The 23739-nt window shown below is 33.5% G+C and overlaps 1 protein-coding gene across 16 annotated transcripts in view; it reads right to left on the bottom strand.

The window, feature by feature from the left end:
- LOC135224312 (spectrin beta chain-like) overlaps positions 1–23739 on the bottom strand; it is a 168319-nt gene that overhangs the window by 5204 nt on the left and 139376 nt on the right. For 8 of the 16 annotated variants that reach the window (XM_064263269.1, XM_064263315.1, XM_064263278.1 and 5 more), the window contains 7 exons: positions 21995–22116; positions 20348–20406; positions 19381–19440; positions 12937–13095; positions 2256–2405; positions 840–933; positions 279–458 (listed from right to left, as the gene is read on the bottom strand). In XM_064263269.1, the coding sequence (XP_064119339.1) occupies positions 279–458; positions 840–933; positions 2256–2405; positions 12937–13095; positions 19381–19440; positions 20348–20406; positions 21995–22116 (824 nt within the window). Of the gene's footprint in view, positions 1–278; positions 459–839; positions 934–1838; positions 1923–2255; positions 2406–12936; positions 13096–19380; positions 19441–20347; positions 20407–21994; positions 22117–23739 lie in introns of all 16 variants that reach the window. The other 8 variants (XM_064263220.1, XM_064263243.1, XM_064263210.1 and 5 more) reach the window with 7 other exon arrangements.

The raw sequence follows: 23739 nt of genomic DNA, 5'->3' as shown, positions 1-23739 counted from the left end.
AAGTGGCATCCTGCTTTTTGAAAAGATTTCAGAAGTGGTATATAAATTACTGAAGACTACAATTTATTTAAGCATTTTGGTTAACATTATATTTCAATTAGTCAGGCTCTGGTTTACATATAAAGGGTTTGTTTCAATAACACCATAAATCTATGCATTTTAAAGCATTCAAAATAGTTAGTCAAAATGACACAATGATCAAGCAACATATTTGCACAACCATCTTGACTATACACATACAAAATACTGTAACAGAATTATGAAGTCAGTTTACTTACTTTAGTCTTAGTACATGTTTTTTCTTTGTATAATCATCCGCAACTGAAGCTTGACCACCAGATACATCAATTGGTGCTTCACCTTTGAAATAGACTTCTGGTGCTGCTTGGTAACTCTTGCGGTCTTTATAGAAGAATAACATGTTGCCCCGCAGCACCAAGAACAATTTTTCCCAGGATCTGTAAAATGACAAGAAATCAAATTTTATTGTACATGCATTTTGCATACTCTAGCCAATTGTTATGACAAAAGACAGCAGTATCATTGCAAAAATATTTCCTTGATAATATTGTTTTGTTTGTTTGTTTGTTTGTTTGTATGGTGCTTTTACGTTGCATGTAACCAGTGGTTATTCAGCAACGGGACCAACGGCTTTACGTGACTTCCGAACCACGTCGAGAGTGAACTTCTATCACCAGAAATACACATCTCTCACTCCTCAATGGAATGGCCGAGAATCGAACCCGTGACCACTGAGGTGGGACGCTAATACCATACCAACCACGCCGCTGAGGCGCTGTGTTATTATTGATGCAATAGTGTTACTAAATTAGTCTTACCGATTTGAAGCCTTTTTGTAAGCAGACTCCCATTCATGTTTACGAACTAAGCTACCTTCCAGCTGATCTTCATCTCCACTGGGGCTAGGTCGTTCTGCAACATTTAAGGTTATAAATATACAAACACAAGAGTTATTCAATAAATCAATATCACTGTATTTATCTTTAGGCATTTACTGATGCAATTAATGGAAGGTAACATTCAGCTGTGTCTCTTAAATAATTGTAACAAATTAAAAAAATATTTCATCAAAGTATTCCAAATAACTAAAGTCAAATCATGGATCATTTCCATAAAGAATCTTCATGCACATTTCCAACATGCACCTCAAATTTGTAGATAAAAACATTGCATAAGTGTCTATACCCTACGTAATAAATAGAAGCAACATACAGCCTAATACTAATAATAATTTAAACTAGAAGCATAAACCATGTCTGCAACTCAAAAATTACACGATGATCCTGAAAATCATAAAAAAATAATTTGGTAAGAGTCAAAGCTCAACAAAGTATAATGCTATCCAAACAGGCAAATTACATCCAATATTAAATCATTCATTAATGACAGGTCAACAAGGGTGAATTATTCAGTAGTAGTAGTACACTGTACATCTAACTACTGAATTCACCATAATAACAAACTTTCCTTGTAAACCACATCCAACCACAAAACCTATTTACATGGCTTTTCTTTAGAATATTAATATTGCAAGCCAAAACATTTAGGGGAAAAATATCTCACAGCTAAATAAGAGAGCATAATCAGCCAAACTATCTTTGAAAACATTTATAGACTATAAAGCATTTCATTATAACAACTTATACAAGAATAGTGAAACATTCCACAACCTATTGTGCTTAACAATAAAAAAGGAATACTGGATACACAAAATTAATCCAATGAAACAGCACACAGATTCTTATAATAGCAGTGCCTTCCTAATATTAATGTTAAAATGAACTGATGTTCAATAATTTGTAATTTCCCAATCATACCTTCCTTAACTGGGGCAGGGACTGTGGGGGCCGCTGCCGAGGTAGCAGTTGTTGTAGGGGCCACTGAAGGTGGGTGTTTTGGGGCTGCATGTTAGGAAAAATAGCATGAACTAAGCCTCAATTCATTGTGCTAAGTTCAACACCATATTTGAGATATAGAAAGATGACCAACTGAAATACACAGAATAACACTGCCAGGCCAATTCTTATTACAGCAGAAACCAAACCAATGTGACAAATTCAAACACCCTGTTATCACCAAGAGAATCCAACCACTTCATCAGCACCACCATGTATGACCTATTAATGCAACCTAGAGTTATGAGGGGCAAGAGGAGAAAAATTGAATACAAAGTATAGAGACATGTTCTCTGATTAAACTTAGGAAATTTTGCACCCTTATTAAACCAATATTACCTGCTGCCCTCTCCAGATTGGATTCATCGTCTGATGCACTACCCGGTGCTTCGGATGGAGGCTTCGTTTTCTTCCAGCGGAAAGAGCGGAATGGAGACTTCGACCTAGAACGCACCCTTCGTCGTGACTCCTTACTAGCAGGAGTTGGGGCTAAACAGACAGAACAGGAACGCACAATATTCAGAACAGGGTCGATAAGACGACCAATCTAACCTCAGTGGAGAACATTGAAAAGTGCCCAGATAAAGGCTACAATTAGAGAAGAAAAAGTGTAGTCAAGCTAAGCCATCACTGGATGTCCCTACACCAGGATGAAAAGTTACTTCCAAAGAAAGATATATATGTTCTCCACTGAAGTCTACCACTTACACAGCCAGAGTAAGGTGCAACATACCCCTCACCATTTGTGATGGTAAAGCATCAGATATAAATGAACTTCTTGTCACATGCAAAGCAAGTGCATGCCAGAGCAAAAGCAACTATAATCAAGCTACAAAATACATCAAACTAATTGGAAAAATAGTAGAGCTAGCAAATATAGTATAAAGAAATTCTGAAAAATTGTATAACTTCTGTTAATGTGGCCTTCTAACTGCAGCGTCCTGAATGGAAAACCCAACTCTCCTTACAAATTATATGTATTTTTAAGTAATTTCCACTTGCTGTTTTTTATGAAGGCAATTCAAATTGTAACAATTCCCCAGTCTTACATCAGTATCCTAATCATTTCAAAATGATACTGCTTGAAATGCATCTTAAAAATAATCTACCTAAATACTGAAAGGTCTACCATAACTGTTGCTTGAATTTACTAATGAAAAATGCAACAAAGGGCTTACCATTTTTGCAAAATAACTTTCTGCACCTTCAAAAATAACTACCACCAACCTAGTTTTCCATCTGTTGGAAAGAACAGCAATGTACTACCTATCCTTTACGTAAACAAAAGGAGAGGGAGCGAGACTGTACTATGATTTGTTCTGTCAAGGGGATGACACAAAAGGTCTGTAGAGGCAGCAGCAGCATCTATAGTTGCTTTAGTCAAGTTTGTATGAATAATGATAATAGTTATAATAATGAAGATACTTTAATCTTTAATAAAAATCAAACTTTATATTAATATAAAATAAAAATCCTTCATGCCAACCCCGCAAGTTGAATAAATTATGTCAATGGTCTGGTTGAACTACTACTAAATATACCCAATTTTTATGTAATTTGTATTTTTCCTAGGTATACAAACCAAACTTGTAAGTAAGTGGAGAATACCTTTTGTGCATAGCTGAACTCTTACATGAACATAGTTATAAAATTAATCATATGCAGATGCTGGTGAGTGAAAAGGGGTACCCTTGCACGCAAGTTATCACTTTCATCTTTTGCCTGAAGTAGGTGGGATATGCATTACAGCTTTGGTCTGTAAACCCAGGAAAAATAAAAATTACTTAAAAAAATTATTTGTTCCTATGGGAATACAAATCAATGCCTTTTAATTGGAGACTTTTTTGGTGAGTGGATGTTTCAAAAGTAGCTGTAGAAAACATTCCATCTAGAATAAAATGCTCCTGGGAGATGATGTCCACAAACAAATCAGATGATAAGGAGATCACAGAAGTGATGTTCTGGGTAGTAGAACTCACAGAAAATGGGGAAGGAATTCCGAAGAACTATGCCACTTCAGAAAGCAGGAGAATCGAAGTACCTAATACCAAGTACCATTCTTTAGGGTAGGCTCTATTGTAACCTTCCCCTTGTATAGGGTAGTGACCAAAGAGATGCATTCTAGACAATCTAGTACTTGCTCATATGACTTCACCTATACCTAACCAGTGTTCAGTTTGTATTTAAACCAGGGTTGCCGTTTTGAGGAATTTCGTCTATTAGTGTGGCTTTCTGGTGGCATCTGGCAACCCTCCGTGGCTTTTCCGACCACAGGCCACGGCACTGAAGAAAAAATTCTTCACTTTGCCTTTCTATGTTTATTATGAAAATTAAGCTATAAAACATATCCTGCTTAATTATACAAATGACTTTTATTGAAATCCTTTATTTTCTTTGTCAAAAATTCTTAATATTAAGTTAGTGACGTGTAGTTTTCTAGCATCACGGAAAATAATTCTACATCGGAAAATACGCATTCTAACTATTAAATCATAAATGCCATAAAAAAATCAGAAGAACTGCTGATGGTAACACTGCTAAAAGCCAATGCAGTGAAGAAAAAACAGCATCGCTGATTTAAACCTAGTTAGTACTCGCAAAGGGAAGGAAAGGACAGGATCTACACACGCATGACCACATTCACACTTTAGAAGAAAAAAAATAAAACCTGGTGATGTACTCAAATAAGATAATTCTCTGTCCTAACAGAGCTCAAATGATTACAACTTGTTAAGTAGCCACCCCAGGTCCTAAGAAAATGGTGTCTGACATCCATCAGACAGAATGGGGTACACATAATATGTCTACACCAGACGGTCACCCTCATAACAAGGGAACCTGATAAGTTCTTGCAGAAACCAAATGGCAAGTCCACACTTTTTGCTCACACAAGAGAATACTCTAGGTTAAAATGAAACAAAGGGACCAACTTCTCCCTAACTGTCAGGGGGGTAGGGGGGAGATGAAAATGTACATGTGCCCTCTAGACATTGACCTCTATGGCAATGGATTGTTATGGTACCTACCCCTGCTCCCTTAAGAAGCAAGGTGGAAAGGGCGATATGCTTCTTCCAGCAGTCTTGAGAACAAATTGTGGAGAGAATGAGAATACTGATTTAATGAAGAATGAGTTCCCCTGTCACTGGATCATGTATGCGAGCGGTGTTTACAAAGTGAACAATGTCTTAGATTTATCACAGCTATGCACCTTAGATTGAAATGAACATTTACACTTCCTATGAAAACATTTAGATTTACCCTCCTTCCTCTTTCATCTGCGTGAGGAACAGGATAATCACAAAGAACTTTTTCTCAAATCACCAAGTATGCTAGCTTCCAGTGTCTAGAATATAGAGAAACTACTAAAGAATTAGGCTTGTTCCAAAGATCAGCAAGAAGGACAATTTCAAATGATTGTTCAAGCTGTCTAATAACAGTAGCCATCACATGATCAATTGGAACTACCACCAAATAATTTGGGGGACAAAAGTTCTTTTTCTTCCCTACCAAACCACCAAGAAAGGTGGCAAAGGATGGGCTACCAGGAACATTCTGTTTATTCCAAATTTGCTTAATATACTCGCAAGATAATTTGTCACTATTATCAGCGGGGAAGATGCCACTGAGGGGATATCAACAGCAAAAGGCTATGCTACTATTCAAACAAAAATTTGCATGATTCTTGATTAAGAGAAAATTAACCCTTGGCTTGAGAGAAGCACTCTTGGATGGTGATAGATTTGACCAGAAGAGTAAAATTTCCTGCCAAAGAAGGAAAATGCCTTGTCCTTCCTCTTACATCTAACTAAACCTATCCCCACTGAGGAGGAGTCCAATCTGCAAATTTCTCACATGGATACACATTACTTTGGCAATGAGAACAAAACTTATGTGGTCAACAAATGCAGGAAATGAAGCAGGCACATAATCACCTAAGACCTTCATATCTACATTACTCCCTGATGAATTTGAATATAAAATTTAAACCAAAGGCCATGTGCTGGGCCTTAAGATGAAGTTATTCAGCGCTACTCCCTGATAAAAAAAACACAGTAACAGAAAAAAGGAATATAAAATGGCAAACTTTTTAACCCTCTTACGCCAAATGGACGTATTAAACGTCGAGTCAAAATGTCTCCCGTATGCCGAATCAACGTATTATACGTCGACTCAAAAGTTTTTTTTAAAAATTCGCGGAAAAATACTTATAGGCCTACCAGCCGAAAACTTTTGAATCACGCGCCTTGGGGGATGCTGGGAGTTCATGGATCTAGGCGTTGTTTTGTTTACAATCGCTACGCAGGCGAGCAAGCGCGAATTTCTTTCTTATCGCACTAAAAAGTATCAGTGACACATCTCAAAAATTATTTCGTCACTTTCACATAATTTTTGCACCATTCTAAATTATCCTTTACATGAAGTATTATATATGTAAATGTGCACAATTTCATGTAAAATACAAAAATAAAATACTCATGATTGTAGCTTTTATCAGTTTTGAAATATTTTCATATAAACAATGATAAGTGCAAAAATTTCAACCTTTGGTCAACTTTGACTCTACCGAAATGGTCGAGAAACGCAATTGTAAGCTAAAACTCTTATACTATAGTAATATTCAATCATTTGCCTTCATTTTGCAACAGACTGGACGTCTCTAGCACAATATTTCAATTTATGGTGAATTTATGAACAAACTTTTTCCTTACGTTCGCGCGGTAACTCTTCCGATAAATTTTTTCGTGCGATTGTCCTAATGTTTGCACCATTTTAAATTTGCCGTTACATAATAAAGTTTTATATATGGAAATGTGCGCAATTTCATGCACAATACAACTAAAAATAACCCATGGTTGTAGCTTTTATCAGTTTTGAAATATTTTCATATAAATAACGTTAAGTGCAAAAATTTCAACTTTCGGTAAACTTTGACTCTACCAAAATGGTCGAAAAACACAATTGTAAGCTAAAACTCTTATATTCTAGTAATATTCAATCATTTACCTTCATTTTGCAACGACTTGGAAGTCTCTAGCACAATATTTCGATTTATGGTGAATTTATGAAAAAAAAAAAAAAAAACATTTTCCTTACGTCCGCGCGGTAACTCTTCCGAAAAAATCAGAATTTTTTTGTGCGATTGTCGAAATGTTTGCATCATTTAGAATTAGCTGTTACATAAAGTTTTATATGTGAAAATGTGCGCAATTTCATTTAGAATACAACTAAAAATGATTGAAGGTTGTAGCTTTTCTCTTTTTTCGAAATATTTGTATATAAATCACGATAAATAGAAAAAAAACCATGTTCGGTCAAATTTGACTCTACCGAAAGTTGAAAAACGCAATTGTAAGCTAAAACTCTTACGGCCTAGTAATATTCAGTCATTTATCTTCATTTTGAAACAAATTTGAAGTCTCTAGAACAATATTGTAATTTATGGTGAATTTTTGAAAAATATATTTAACTTCCCTCCACGCGCCGATTCGCGGCCGCACGTCTCCGAAATGCGTACATCGCATTATCCTAATATTTCCTCCTTTTCATATTAGCCGTTTTATAGAGTTTCATATATCAAAATGTGCGCAAATTCATGAAGAATACAATGAAAATAATTGAAGGTTGTAGCTTTTCCCATCTCCAAAATATGTGCATATAAAAAAATATAATATAAAAATTTCAACATTCGGTCAACTTTAACTCGTCCAAAATGGTCGAAATCTGCAATTCTAATCTAAAACTCTTACAGTATCATAATATTCAATCATTTGTCTTCATTTTGAAACAAATTGGAAGTCTCTAGAACAATATTTAGATTTACGGTGAATTTTTGAAAATAACATTTTTTTACGTCCGCTCGTTACGAATTCGTACATCATTTTGTGATAATATTTTTCCGGTGTTGCTTTTATTGTTTTACAATGTATTATATATCAAAATGATTGCAATTTAGTGTACAATACAACGGAAAAAAAAGTAACTCGTTAGCTTTGACCGTTTTTTGCACAGCGTGATTTGAATACAATTATGTATGAATTTTTTTTTCGCTACCATATATCGCATTATTTACATATGATAATGATATTATTTTTCATTTCTGATGGTTGCATACTAAACTTCAGGCAATGACAAAAAAATGAGCCAAAAATGAACTCTTAATCTTCAAAACTAAGCGCGCTGTGATTTTTGAAAAAAAAATCTTTTCCTCTTCCGCGCTCACTCCAAACCGGCCCCGGCATACAGGAAAGGTTTTGATTTTTAGGGCTTCGGCGTAAGAAGGTTAATCTATGTATTTGTGTTGTGTTCTTCATAACTAACAAACCTGAGGTCTTAACATTACGAAAAATTTTCTAGCACCAGCTAGAAAACTGGTAAAGTTAACAAAAAAATTGTGTACACATGGAACTATTGGCATCTGTACTTGATCACAAGCTATGTGTGAGCTCCCACAATCCCTTCAGCATCTCGTGACCACACTAGTTACTAAATTCATCCAAAGTGGAAATGAGAGTTGCAGCACTTAACTGAACACAGTAGGATAATAAATTGATGACTTACATGCTAGGAGCTTAGGTGGTACCCTGGCTCACTCACTAGCATCACCATATGGATAACCTTGTAACTATTTCATTCAACCATCCAGCTATGCATGAAAAGATACTCTCTCTTTACAAGGTGTCAATTTGTATTTCCATTAGAACAAACATAACTAAATGTGTGTAAAGAAATTTATTTGCAACCAAATTATTAAAAAAATTATAGCTACTATAACAAGATAAACGGACTGCCCAAAAGTTAACACAAAACATGAAAATTTAGAAAAACTAATTACATCACTACAAATGCCATTCACAATCTACAGAAGTAAAACACTTGCAATTAACTTCTTACCTGAAAGATTTTGGGGTTTCACTGCTCTTTCATTCATGCCCAACATTTTAAGGGTCAAATGGAATACATTAAATTCTACTACCATAACCTCAACACGCAATTTACCTGCATGCACTCTAATACAGAATTTCCTGTCTTAGTATTCTGAATATTTCAATGCCTTAAATTCTACACTTCATAAACTATTGTATGAGGCTATAACTTTTCTAGTTACACTCTATAGTCACCTACTAATATAAACCATTCCATGCCTTTTTCCCTTGATTACATCATATCCTCAACATTAGGATAGAACAAACGGTAACCTGCAATCTCGTGCGATTTATGAATTTCAACTGTGTGACTGAAGGCTGATACAGCCCAGCAGCTGGGAAACACGTAAGCTTTGATAAGTGAAGCGATTAAAACATTTTTGTTTAAAAACTACTTGCATCAACTTTCAACTACAATTTAGATTGTCCCTTGACATATTACATACAATCTTATGTGTCATGGGTAAATCTATACCTTGCTCTCAAGAAAAAGTTGTTTAAGTATGCATTACTGTTTGAGAAAGACATTTGCCTGGCACAAAAAGTCAGAAAAAATAGAAATTAAAACAGCATAACAGTTGAGCTAGCTAACTGGAAAATAAGATTACTATTTGAAGGAATCCTCCCTTCCCCAAATGAGCTATTCCTCCTCCTATTCTGCTTGGTATGGCAACATGTACATTACTTGCACCTTACTTCCTTCTTTTTATCAGGTTTGTCAATAGGTTACATCTGCCATTTTCTTGTGACATTTTTAATAGTTATATTGAACTATTTAGCCAATCTTGCACTGTGCTTCCCAAATTATGTTTGATACTTGGTTGTTACCTTTGACTCAAAAGATTCTTTATCACAGAAACAATGTCTGATATTGGAAAAATTGTAAAGAACAATTCAAATGAACTGAAGCCATATTTTCTTCCCTTTCCAAGACAATGCTATTGCATCCAACCTCAGTTACCATCAAACACTGGGCCAAGTACAAACACCCCCAATCCAACTTTAGACATCTGTACCCCCAATCCAACTTTAGAAGTCTGTACTATCTCAAAAAGTTAAGTTGTAAACTTACAACTCCATCCTTTTTTTTTTTTTCTTTTATCAATTTCTGTAAAAACACTCACAGTATGCCTACAACTATCTTCTAACTGAAAAATGCTAATTCTGATATTGTAAAGTTTAATTTTAGCACTTTTTTCTTGTTACGGTTATATTTTTTACAAGTGATGATAAGAATGAGAATGTAAAAATATTTGTAAAACTTTTACTTTACAAAACAATTATTTTTTTACTCAAATTTCATAATAAGGTACTTTTCCAGCATTGTAAAATAAGTCCTTGTACCATATATTTTCACTCCTACACAACATTTGAGGGCTTCACAATAAGAAGGGTCTATCACAATTTTTCTAAAAATCCAAATAATGTCAGAAGTTACATTTGAAAATTCACAATTTTCAAACTGGTATCTCAGTAACTTTTTTTCCCAATTTTCAAATGGCAGTATCTCAGTAATTTTTAAGGATAGATCCTTCATACTGTTTATTCCACGCTCAACAAAAGTGATCATACGAGGACAAGTTCTTGGAAATTCACAAGACAAATATTTTTTAACTAAATGCATTTTTCAACCAAGTTACCATTTGAATGTTTATTTTCTGCTTACACAGGAATAAACTTGATTACATTCTGAAGTTTTTGGCAGGTTATCAAAAGATGACCCTCTGGACTATAAAATCCTTCGTATTGTGAAAGCCTCAATTGGTATAGGAGTACTAGGTCCTAGCAAGTTTTGTTTTTTCTATACTGAAGGTGTATACTCCTTATTTTCATCCCAATTACCAACAGTCCTCCCTCACTTAGAAATGTAATGCTACCACAAAACTTAGTAATGATTATAAGTTATAAGAATTCCCATTATTTCCCAGTACGTACTACATGCAACTGGAATATCATTCTCCTGTTAGGATCTCTGCTCAAATATGGCTTATGGAATTTTTATTATGGAAATGTTAAAATTGACTGGTGACTAACAGAGGAACAAATTATAATGAAGAAGCTTCATCAAGCCTGATGAAATGAGAAAAATAAGTTTAGAACAGTCCTAGACAATTCAGAGCAACACTAAAACTATTAAACTAGCTATAGGTAGTTTCTTTCTACAAATTTGTTAAACTAGACTCTAGTAGTCACTTTCCGACATCTATTTACCCTAACACTGGAAATGGTCACATAAGCTACCTGAAATTTTTCCTTTTTAACTGTAAATTATGATAACAAGAAACAGAAGAGCATGTGATACAAAAAATCTCTTGGAATGGCAGGAAAAGAAAAGAAAAAATAAAGTTTAAAATAAAACTTGCATTGCAATATATCTATTGGCCTTTTTACTTTTAAGGAGTCGCAGTAGAAATACATTTTAAAAATGCCCCTTCCTTATGCTTTACATTCAGCAAGGTCACCAGTGCAAGTAACATCACAACAAAGCTAAGTTAACAGCTTTCTGGTTATGCAGTTACAATGAGCAGAATCCATTTAATACATGGTCGTCTGAGGCACAACAAATCTCTGAAGCCAGGTTAAAAATAAGAATTCAACACAGAAGACCAGTCCTATTGAAGTTCATGGCAACATTTTGATGAGTTATCAAAATGCATAAAGCATAAAGCTTAAAAAGCAGCTTTTTGGTGATTATCTGTTAAAATCCACATTTGCAATGAGTTTCATTATTTAGAGAGGAATGTCACCTTTTTGGATGGTGACAAGGCTAAAATAGATCTTTCACACTCTAAGCATACACTGGGGCATTAGTTCTTGAAAGCATACATTTCTTGATTAACCACAGCTGACTCCCTTGCAATGAAAGTTCACTTGATAGCTACAGACTAAGTTTAAATGAAACAGGAATAATTTCTAAATCTATAAAGATACACTCTGAGCCAAAGAAACTGGCTAAATAACTTTATATATATATATTTATATATATATAAATATATATATATATATATATATATATATATATATATATATATATATATATATGTATATGTATAGTATATATATATATAGTATATATATATATATATATATATATATATATATATATATATATGTATATATATATATATATATATATATATATATATATATATATGTATATATATATATATATATATATATAGTATATATATGTATATATATATATATATATATATATATATATATATATATATATATATATGTATATATGTATATGTATATGTATATATATATATATATATATATATATATATATATATATATATATATATATATATATATATATGTATATAGTATATATATATATATATATATATATATATATATATATATATATATATATATATATATATATATATATATATGTATATATATGTATATGTGTATATATATGTATATGTGTATATATATGTATATGTGTATATATATGTATATGTGTATATATATGTATATGTGTATATATATATATGTATATGTGTATATATATATATGTATATATATATATATATATATATGTGTATATATCTATATATATATATATATATATATATATATTATATATATATATATCTATATATATATATATGTGTGTGTATATATATATATATATATATATATATATATATATATATATATATATATTACACACATATATGTTATATATATGTATATGTATGTATAATATTATGTATGTATATATAATATATATATATATATATATATATATATATATATGTATATTCTTTCTATATATATATATATAGTATATATATATATATATATATATATATATATATATATATATATATATATATATATACTAATATAGCAAGCAAACTTACCTTAGGGTGAGTAAGCAAAAAGCCCTCTAAATGCATGTTCCATCCATCAAGAAACTCTAAATCTAAATATATCAGTATTTCAAAATTGCACTAAAATGGTCAACGACAATACCAAAAATAAAACTTTTCTTAATCATTCAAATAAACTGTTCTAAAAGCATAGTACAGTACAACATAAAATGAGAGTATAATCTAGTCACTTCAAGATTTACTCACGGGAAGTTGGTGTGGAAGGTGACTGCGCTGGTAGCGTAGCAGAGGAGCCTGGGCGCCCACGTACTGCACCTGATGCAGTGGCAGGGGTTGCAGGAGTGGAAGGTGGGCGAGGTGTGCTGGGTGCACTGCCCCCTCTAGCTGCTCCTCTCTCCTCATGCTCTACAACACAGCACAGCATGCACATCATGCATCATGCATTAAAACATGCAACAACTCCCTAAAATATCTTAAAACAAAATATATAAAATGTCTAATCCAAAGTCACAGATGGAAAGCAACACTGAATAAGAATCTGTAAATGATGCATTGAAACATGAACCATTTAGCTTCCCCTTGGCATCATCTCAAGCTATTAAAATGCAAAACAATCTTCTTATTTTCTTATACTATCACTTACAAATATATAACTGGCCAATTTTATGCACATTTCAATCACAGTACAAGAATTTGAAACAGAAAATATTAAGTACTTAAGAACTCCTATGTCTAAAAAAAGACATGACTGCTATGAGAAAAAGGTAAATTTGATGTTACGAGTAGTACTTCACCAAAACTATATTATCGTAATCAATAAATACTACTACAGTACCAGCATCACTAACTTTATATAAGATCTTTTCCACATGGTATATGATACACCTCTCTCTTAATGAGTGCAGCAATCTTTGAATGTCAAGTAATAAATAAAAATAGTTATTGAATGTTGTGAACTGTTTTATGTCTAACTAAACACATCCTGAGGTATTATTGCTCAAAAAACATTTAGATAGTTTTAGACAATTTTGTTCATCACATGATCACATGTATGGCACTATGAGTAAAAAATTGTCACAAAACTTTTAAAATAATTTCTAGCCCTGATTAGTTAAAAATCATTGATAAACTTTAATCACCCACTAAAATATCCCACTCTTTCTGGCCGTAACACTGAAGGAAGTGAGAGATCAGAGTAACTCACTCAAAATGTTCCGATCATCTCGGGACTCATGAAAATGGCACCACAGATGTACCGAGACCAACAATTTACATACATATAACATTTTGTATATTTCTTAAAACTTATTATTACAGCTTGGTATTTACTGCCTTTTTATATTTATTGACTTATTTCTACAGTAAAATAACTATGGCATGTAAATCAACATGCTATAAGAAAATATAGACAAATGCAAATGATTAGCAATCTTCCTCATCACCATTTGAACTTTGTTATAAGCAAAATCATTAACAAGTCAATTTATTTTGACAAAATAGAATGCATATATGAGTAGCCGAGAACCAGAAGGTGCTAAGCGCCACCACCACTAAAACCGAGATTTTCACAGAAAACGGTCCATCATATGCATAAAATTTTTCTCAATTTGAATTTGGCGCTTTCTGGCCCTACAATATGGTCGAAAACCCCTCAGAAGTCAATGGAAGTTTCGCCTGAAAAATTTGAAGCGAGCGGCAAATAAATTCTTAGAACCAGAAGGTGTCATGTCGCATCACGTCCCTTCACCACTCAAGAGTCCAGATTTCCCGAGAAAGCCGTAGCCAATCAAAGTGCTTCATCAATGAGTGAGTAGGCATCTCAGCCAGTCACAGTGCGATACGCTCTCTCGAGCCAATCAGCATGCATGAAGCATAGCCTCACGGAATGCGGCAGAATGTAAACAAAACTTACGCAGTTCAACTGGTTCACGTATTCTGTAAACATACGCTCGTGTATTTATCCTTTTTTACATTATTTTACGGCGTTTCTGCAGTGCTTTCGTTCGGACAATGATTACTGTTTTTTTTTTTGGATGCATTTACATTAATAATGTGGTTAGTATTTATTATTTTTTGTTTGTATGTATTGGTATTTTTGGGGTATTTTTTGGTATTTTCCTATAAACTTTGATATTAATACTGATTTTCAGCTTTTTTCTATGTATTTACATCAGTTGGAACTGTTTAAGGATGTATTTCCATTGATATTAATGTTGTTTATTATGTCTTATGTTCGTATGTATTTTTGGTATTTTTCAGAATTTTTTTTGGTATTTTCTAATAAACATACACATTAATAATGATTTTGAAATGTGTTCTGTTTATTTACATGATTTGGAACCGTTTAATGGTGTATTTCCATTGATATTGTGTTGTTTTTAATAATCTTTGTTGTTCGTCAATATTTTTGGTATTTTTTTGGTATTTTCCTAAAAACTTACAAATCTGACACTTACACACAAAAAAACTATGGTCTTTAGCTTTAAAGTGCAACAAACCCAATGTTCATACCTATTCTAGTTACCAAGCTGCAATATTTTAACTTTAAACTTGCAATTACTAATTTTTTTTAAAACGGCGCTTAGCACCTTCTGGTTCTCGGCTACTCATATTGTTTTATTTCCTCAGGATATCTATATAGGGTGTATATTCACAAATAAAATAAATATCAAAGTATATGGCAACATTTCCTTTGGGCATACCACATAGTGGCACAGTGTACTTCATGAGTCATGCCACACCACCTGGCTTTTTAGCATATTTCTGAGTACTACCATTTTTTCTACCATAATAGGAGCCAAGAAGAGATGGGATGTTTCTTATATGAAGAACTAGTTTTACTGCAAAATCAGTTTTCTAACTATCATAGTTTCATTGTTATTACAACAGCAAAAATTTTACTCTTTTGCCATTTTCTCAAAACTTACTTTTTTAAAAATTAAAGATTTACTTGAAGGAAACTCAACCAAATTTGACAAACTTTCACAGCACATAGTATAACAATATACATATCTTTAATTTGGTTTGAGGAAAATTATTTTTGATGACAACCTTTTTTATGAATCATGAAAATTGAATTTTTTTTTTCTTCTGCAAAATTTATACTCATGAAATTTTGTTTTCAAATTTCCCAAGTAGGTATTTTCAGTATATGTATTAGTTGTTTAATAATTGGTAAACATTTTAAGCAAACTCCTTCAATTATAAGGTTAGCTAGAGTCACCAACTTCATGGTGTCGGTGCCTCCCTTAAGAAGGGATGCATCACAGTAAATCTTTGAAAGGCATCTATGGTCTGTAATTCATTACGCACAGAAATTGTCTAGATAAGACTGAACCTTCTCTGGGAATGTAAATTACAATCAAGATTAGTAAATATCCTTATAGGTAACACTCTTGGGACCAAACGGTTGTCAGTTCTTTAAATTTGTCAGCATTTTGAAAGTTTAGCTACTATAATGTCAGGTGTCAAGAAATGATAAATAACAAGTTTTGACATGAGAAAAATCTATATTTTGGTAGATGATTTGAACTCACAAAGGAGTTATCCTTATGGTCTCCCACTAGGGGCTCCATAAGACAAATTTTATCATGGCCAGTTTTGGCAAGAAAGAAGCTTGTTGACAAAGTGATGGAGTATGTATAAACAGACTCAAGGTAGGAATGCAATTTTTTCATGCCTACAGCAATTACCCAGTGTATTTCTATTCACTCTCACACAAATGTGGGAAAAATGTGTGGTTCAGCCATTTTCAACACTTTTATATTCAATCTATTCTTTTATTTTTGGTTTTTTAATCTAAGCAAATATAAGCACTCATAACGTTATTGCCACTGCTGGAGATATCCATCTGTGGCAGAGATGGAAGGCAGTGAGAAGGGGAGGACTCTGAGTAGTGGAGGTGGAAGATAGATGAGATTTCAGTGACTAAAATATGCTGTCTTCATGAATGCTGAATATAAACTTGGCTGGATGCCTTTTGATGCTGATGAATTAATCCATTATGCATGACATGGAGCAGCAAAACATGACTTCATATAGGATGACTGCAATCTGATAAAAGTCATCAAACTCTTTTCTGCCTCCTTCCACAATATTTAAAACTCTGGAACATCATCTTCATTATCTGCTTCTCCTGTCCTCTATGTTTTCTCAATATGAATTCAATAGTGTGACTGGAGCATGTGTTCACTTCCAACCAGAAAATTATACTATTCGTTCATGTCAAGTTGTTTCGAGTTGCCTACAATACCTCAAATCTTGATCACTTATGATACAAAATGGCAAGTACTGAAGCCCTCAGGTCCTCCTGATCAATGAAAGTAGTTTACGGAAAAAGCTTCCTCCAAAGCATCTGAAAATCACAGGATCTACCACTTCCCATGCCATTAAAATCATAAATTAAGCAATCTTATTTCTTAAAATTCATGAAGTTTATGGCTGTGTGCTTTAATGTTGTAAATGGCTGATGAGTATATTTCAAACTCAAATTATGTCTGCTTTTACTTTTTTTTTTTTGACATCAATGATTTCAAATTCTGTAAGATAGTCAGTACAACATGTTTGCATCCTGAAGTACCCATTGCAAACTAAAAAAAAAGAAAAAAGAAAAAAATTTTTGCACCACACAGCAATGAACTTTGGATAAAGTCTGAAGTTGTCGGAGAAACAGAGAAAAGAAAGGAAAGGAAAGCAGTACACATTCTCTCCTTTTCTCTCTGTAATTCTAATTTTAGTGGAAGTTGGAGGTGTATGTGCTAGTAGCCTGAAAGTTCTGGCTGTGTTTAAATAACGGATAGTATAAGGGGTTTACTACATATGCATAATTTAGTAGTCAGGTCAAAGTTTGCAGTTGATGGGTAGATTTCCTATCTGTGGCACTGATTGGTTGACCTTTCTAAATAAATGCTACATTGGAAAGGGACTGCATCTCCCTATCTGGTGACTTCTGAAATATCCCATAGGAGAAGGAAAAAAGGGTCTCGCTGAGGTTCACTCTCCTGCTGGTTCAGTGCCAGAACTCTTTTTGCAAGGTTATCAGAAGAAGGTAAGTTGCTGATGGATTTTTAGCATTTCAGTAATTGCTGACTACGTTGTTCAGTATTATTTCTATAGTATCTAATAGCACCTGTCTTGTCAGGGTGCTGTTATGGGCTTTGTGATAATGTTTACACACATCTCAATCTTGCAAGCTGCATGAGAGGTACTTAAAAAATGTAGCTGGCTTTGGTGTAAGAGTTGGGGCATTCCACTTAAGGGTGCTTATTTATAATGTTACTCTTATGTCCTCGGCAGTAGCTGCAAGAGAGGTAGAAGCAAACCACCAGCCAAAGTAGCTTCATGTGAAAAGTTTATCAATCAACGCTTTGGATAAAACAGTCAACCATACAAATTATCTGTCAAGGTGACTTGAACTACATAATGTAGCATCTCAAAATGTTTAATCATCTTGACTTCCCCACCAAAGATGGAAAGTTAATCAGAGTGAAACCTTTGTTTATGGTGCTGAATAAACTCTCTAAAAGAACTTATACGGGCCCTCTGGAGATTTACTTTACAGTAACCCTTCTGTTGAGGGGCATACCATAAATTACACAGAACAGATCCTAAGATATAGCAGTGGTGCTGATATGCTACAAGTATTTATAACATTTGCTTGAAAGGGGTCTTCACTCCAAATATTAACTACATGTATTCATGATATATATGCTGGACATATTGAAGCAAAAACGTCATAATTTGCCTAGCAATTTCACAATAGGGAACATGAATCACAGCAACTTACACATAGGTAAGGTAAAATATCTACTCGTTCAAAAGGCTTCAAAATTAAAATGAACATTTTTCAGGTCAATCAAAACTACAAACTGTGCATTTACCAGGCAGTTCATAAATTCCAGTGATACTTTCTACTAAAATTTTTCATGCTAAGGGGAAACCACAATCAATAAGAACAGTCTTATCAATACAATAATAAATTATATTTCAAGACTAAAATATTTCACTGTGCATAGAACAAAAAAAACACACATCTAAAGCAATACTGGATATATATAAACTACACCAAAGAGCTTTTTTAAATGTAGTAAGTTGTAGCTAAATTACAACTACTAAGCACAAAACATCAAATAACCTCCTCACCATTTTTCACTCTACATATTCAAATGTAGAGTGTTACTGCAAAGATCCAGAAACCACCGCATACCTTTACCCCTTAAGTGATGTCTCAAAATGCAACAAATATATCACAGCCAAAAAGTTTCTAACTAAGAGATAAAACCACAAGGCCGTCCATATAGATCCGTTTCACCACATGTTAACTTGACTAAGACCTGCTTGTCACACAATTACCTAAGCCACATGTAGGTGAATAGAATAGCCCTGAGAAATCATAACACAAAAAACTCACTCTTCAAAACTGCTAAAACTAAAGCTAAAGATTACGTGATAAACTTCAATTTAGCTTTTTCTCTCAATACTTACATAGCAGAGTACTGTAAGTGCAGTATACAATATTCAATTGAAATAAGAAAATTAAACTAATTAAAGTTAGCAACAACAATACTGTAAATCACTGATGGCAAAGTCATTGATAATTAACTACAGCTATCACTACACCAACAGCTGTGTTGAAGCACTAAATGAAACCAGTGTAAATACCCATTGCACTCACTAAGTTTTACCTCTTACCTCTGGGTAATGTGTGTGATTTACTCTTGGTAGGAATACCAGATGATGGAAGCCCTACAGCTGACCATAAGATAACATATACAAACTTAGCTGGGGTCAATATAATATTGTAACATGAAATAAAATAAAGCTATAAACTTTCCGTGAAATCACTCCAGCAAAACACAGCTGGCCGCTTCTGTTACAGTTAAATAAAAATGAAGTTTTTAGGGTATCAATACATCATTTCATGAAGCAATGGTTCAAGACCAAAAAAGCTGCACACAATTAAAATGGAACACTTTTATATGAAAGCCATGCAGTGTTTTCAGCCCAATAAGTGACCAAAACTAATGCTGTGGGCAAATTAAACTGAAAAAGGACATATGCCTCTCATAATTAATCAGACTTAGGGAGCGTCTTACTAAGTTTCTGTCCCAATACTAAGTTACACACAGTCGTTTATTATACTGTATACACACATTTTCACTTATGTGCATTCATCAATGAATTACTGCACTTCCCCTTAATGCTACCAAAATACCTAACACCCTACAGTTCCAAATTATGATTCACTTCATGCTTATTGTTAGTATTACTACTTTTGAATAGGTCCTTGCTATCTACCACGAACATGTTAATCTGACTTAAGAAACATAACAAACTGTGTATCAGTTCCTAGTATCACAAATCTCCTTGCAGTGCTTCATGATCTTGAATTCTGTATATGATTTTCTGAAATTTCCTAATTAAAAGCTAAGGGGGCTCATGAAACATTTCACAGCAAAACTTGAAGTGCATTACATGGTGTGAAATATTTAGCAGTACATTTGCATATAATAAAACTAACATATATCAGAAAGTCATAATCAGTGTTCAAGTAACTGATGAATCAACACCTCAAAAATACAGATGCTTGTTGGCCAAAGTTGCAATTTGACCAAACATTTTAAATGCTTAATACATGGGCGTACAAAAAATACTTTACCTTCTCGCGATTCATCATGTTCTTCCCCATTGAGATGTGAGTCATCAGCACCATCAGTTCTGAAAACAAAAAAAATTCCAGCATCCCTCATATGATCTTATTTATGGAGCACCGATGCATATGCAAGCTTTTTAATATTTTTACATCAATTCAAAAGTACAAATGAAGTTTTCCCACACCAAACTCTCAACACAGTACCACGAAAAATATTCTTAGAAAACCTTTTTCAAAAGAAAAAAAAAAGTTCCATTATCCCTACTTTCTTCCAATAAGCACAGTGAAATGATAAAAGTTGGGTCTCAAGCCAAATTAGCAAAGTCCCTGGGTATGCTCGTAAGATGGCAAACTCTGGGAGGTATAGTGATGATTCCTGTCCTGGGCCACCTGTCATCTTGTAGGGGCAGATTCCTGCTATCTCTTTCTCTCTCTAGATCTCTACTACTGCCCTTCTTTTCAGGTGTGTCACAGAATTGCTAGCCAGGTGACGGATGTTGTATATGATCTCTCCCTCATTTCAGAAGTATCGATTTACGGAAGTATCAAATAAGGGCTAGAACACTTTCTATACTTGTTTCTGAGGAGTTCTTCTGGCAAAAAGACTTGCATAGCAAGCATTACTTGAGCTCAAGTTTCCAAGAATAGTAAGCTCAAGTTCCAAGAATAGTAGACAGGTTAGTCAGTGGTGCTTTTGTAACAGCACAATCAAGCAAAAAGGATTGCTTTGCTCTTTTTGAATGGTAGTATTTGCACATGCAGGAATGGATGGTAAACCACACTGTTGGGCTGTCTGCCAGTGGGGATCAGGCTGGCAGACAGCTTGCTTCTTGGGGCCAGTTTGGCACTCCCTTAAATGGTGGCTTGTCCAGTCTGAACTGGGGTTGTTTCCCCTATGCTTGATCTTGTAGTATCCATGCTGAACAGAACTTTACAGTGTTCTATTCACCTGTCCCATTCACAACAGGCAATAATAGAAGTTATATTCCATTTTTTCTGTAATTATGGCCGACATACTATTGTAAAAGATAAAAATTAAAAACAGCAGCAATCCCTGGGTACATTTATGGACAAATGTATACAAGATGTCCTGGGATGGGGAGATGTAATACATTCCCCATATAATCTCATCACACTAATCTCCCTCGCATCCTGGATTGAGTCATTTATGGCCCTTTCAGTGATTTGCACATTTTCCTCCAAAATTTGTTGAAGGTGCTTGTCACAAAATATATATTCTCATGTGAGCCGAGGCTGGATTGAACATCAAGAGCTATTATTATGACTCACACAATCATGCGCAGATGCAAGGGATTTAAGATAATGTCAAGTTGGCTATCATTTAAATGGATAAAAAGAAATTGAAAATTACTATAGGGTACAAATTAAAAGAAAAGTACAACTTAAAAGAAAATATCTACAAATTGTGTAATTTGTGAAAAATACCCCATTTTGATACATATCCAAAGGTTAATAAGAAAGTATTCTACTGCTATAGCATTAAATAGAACAAAAAACAACAACGAAGTACCTACGTATATGGCACAATATAGTTAGTATATGATTTTAAAAAAACACAATACTAACATGAAAAAATGACACATTCATAGTGGCAACAAGAACTCTTCACACTAACTAACATATGAAACTTACCCATCTTTAGGTTGATCAGGTGAAGGTTGGGGAGGAGCAGCTGCCTGTTTGGCCAGTTCTTCTTGTCTCTGACGCTCTTTCTCCTCCTCCTCTTGTTTTCTTTTAAGTTCTTTCAGCTCATACTGCAACAAAAATTCATATGAAAAATATGAACTACACTGCACAATTCTAGTAGTGTTTATTGCTAGATGACAGCAGTATCTAAGGAATGTATAACCATTTAAACAAATATGTTTTCAATGTCAATAACAACAGTCATTAGATATTAAAATTTTACCCATAAATTTTTTTTCCTTTTTTCTGCTGTTATATGAACTGAATCATTCAAGTACTGTACAAGAAATAAAAGATCTTGTGATAAAAATGCACAAGTTTTACAAGAATGCAATGGTTTAAAGAATGTAATGTCTCTTGCACAACTATACCTCTTGTACACTTTAACTCGAAAGCAAGATTTCCAGCATAAGCAGGTCCTAAAATCAGAATGAGCTAAAAATCTTATTTAAATGTCTATGCATGTCCTTAAAAAAATTATTCTAAATATATCACCACCATTTACTAAAATTTAAATTACTCAAACTGTACTGTACTGTATAATGATGAATCAAAATTAAATTCCTTCTCAGCCAAGATACCCTTGCTATAACATTATGATGTTGCAGAATCTTTCTAAAAATAAAAGTAAATTGTATTTGCTTAAGGCAAACAGAAATGGCCAACTAAATCAATCCTATTCATAAAATGTTTTATGCCTGTTACTTAAGCAAATAGGGGAAATCCCTTGTACTAATAAAGCATATTAAGTAAGAAATATTTCAAGCTGCAAGTTGTCAAGCACAGCTTTTCTAGGAAAGCTGAATTCTTACCACACACAATTCCTGTCAAGTAAACTATACTCCATCTATCTGCATTCAATTTTCATTAAAACTAATACAACATACCCTGCAAACTTTTTGTGTATAATACACTTCAATTTACCCTTTTCTCCAAGTATCCATAATTAAATGCGAATGGCAACTTGATATAAAGGACATGACATCATCACCCTTGGTGTAACCCTTTAGGAACCAGATGCAGGTAGGTACTTTCAACACAGTATCCCTATAGTACTATGTAAAAACTTACCAGTTACTTTTTCATGAAAATATTGGTTTTTAAACATGATTGCATAATAATTATAACTATATAAATGGTAATAATAACAATAAATATTAATGAAGCATCCCTATTCTGTTATCATATAATTGTGCACATAAGCAATTTCCTTCCACAAACTTCTCAAATCCACTGGTATATATATCTACTGATATGAAAAAAGGAGTTTTGCCCAAGGAATATTTAGCGCAGATGAGTCATAGACTTAAGCCTACAGTTTTGAAAACAACTGGGCACTACTGGCCAACCCTAATATCTCTATGACATCATTGTTAATCTTCCTACATTAATATTCATAAGATAAATCTACTCCTATAACCATCTGTATTAGGTATATGTCTGTCATTTGATGCTCACTTTCACTCAAGGAAAGTGCATGAAAAAGCATTTAAAAAGAGGTCAAATAAAAAATCCAAGCCAATATGATCTCACTCTGAATGTGTAAGAGCCAATTTTAAATTAACAAAATGCTGGTCACACTCAATAAAGACTTGGTATGCTACAAGCTAAATTGTATGAGTGAGGTACGTACTCCAGATGTATCAACACTTTTTTTATGAACTCAATACAACTTTCAACACAGTCCAAGA

The sequence above is a fragment of the Macrobrachium nipponense genome, chromosome 20 (genome assembly GCF_015104395.2).
Source record: "Macrobrachium nipponense isolate FS-2020 chromosome 20, ASM1510439v2, whole genome shotgun sequence".
NCBI lineage: Eukaryota > Metazoa > Arthropoda > Malacostraca > Decapoda > Palaemonidae > Macrobrachium > Macrobrachium nipponense.
This window is presented reverse-complemented; position numbering and strand designations above follow the sequence as displayed.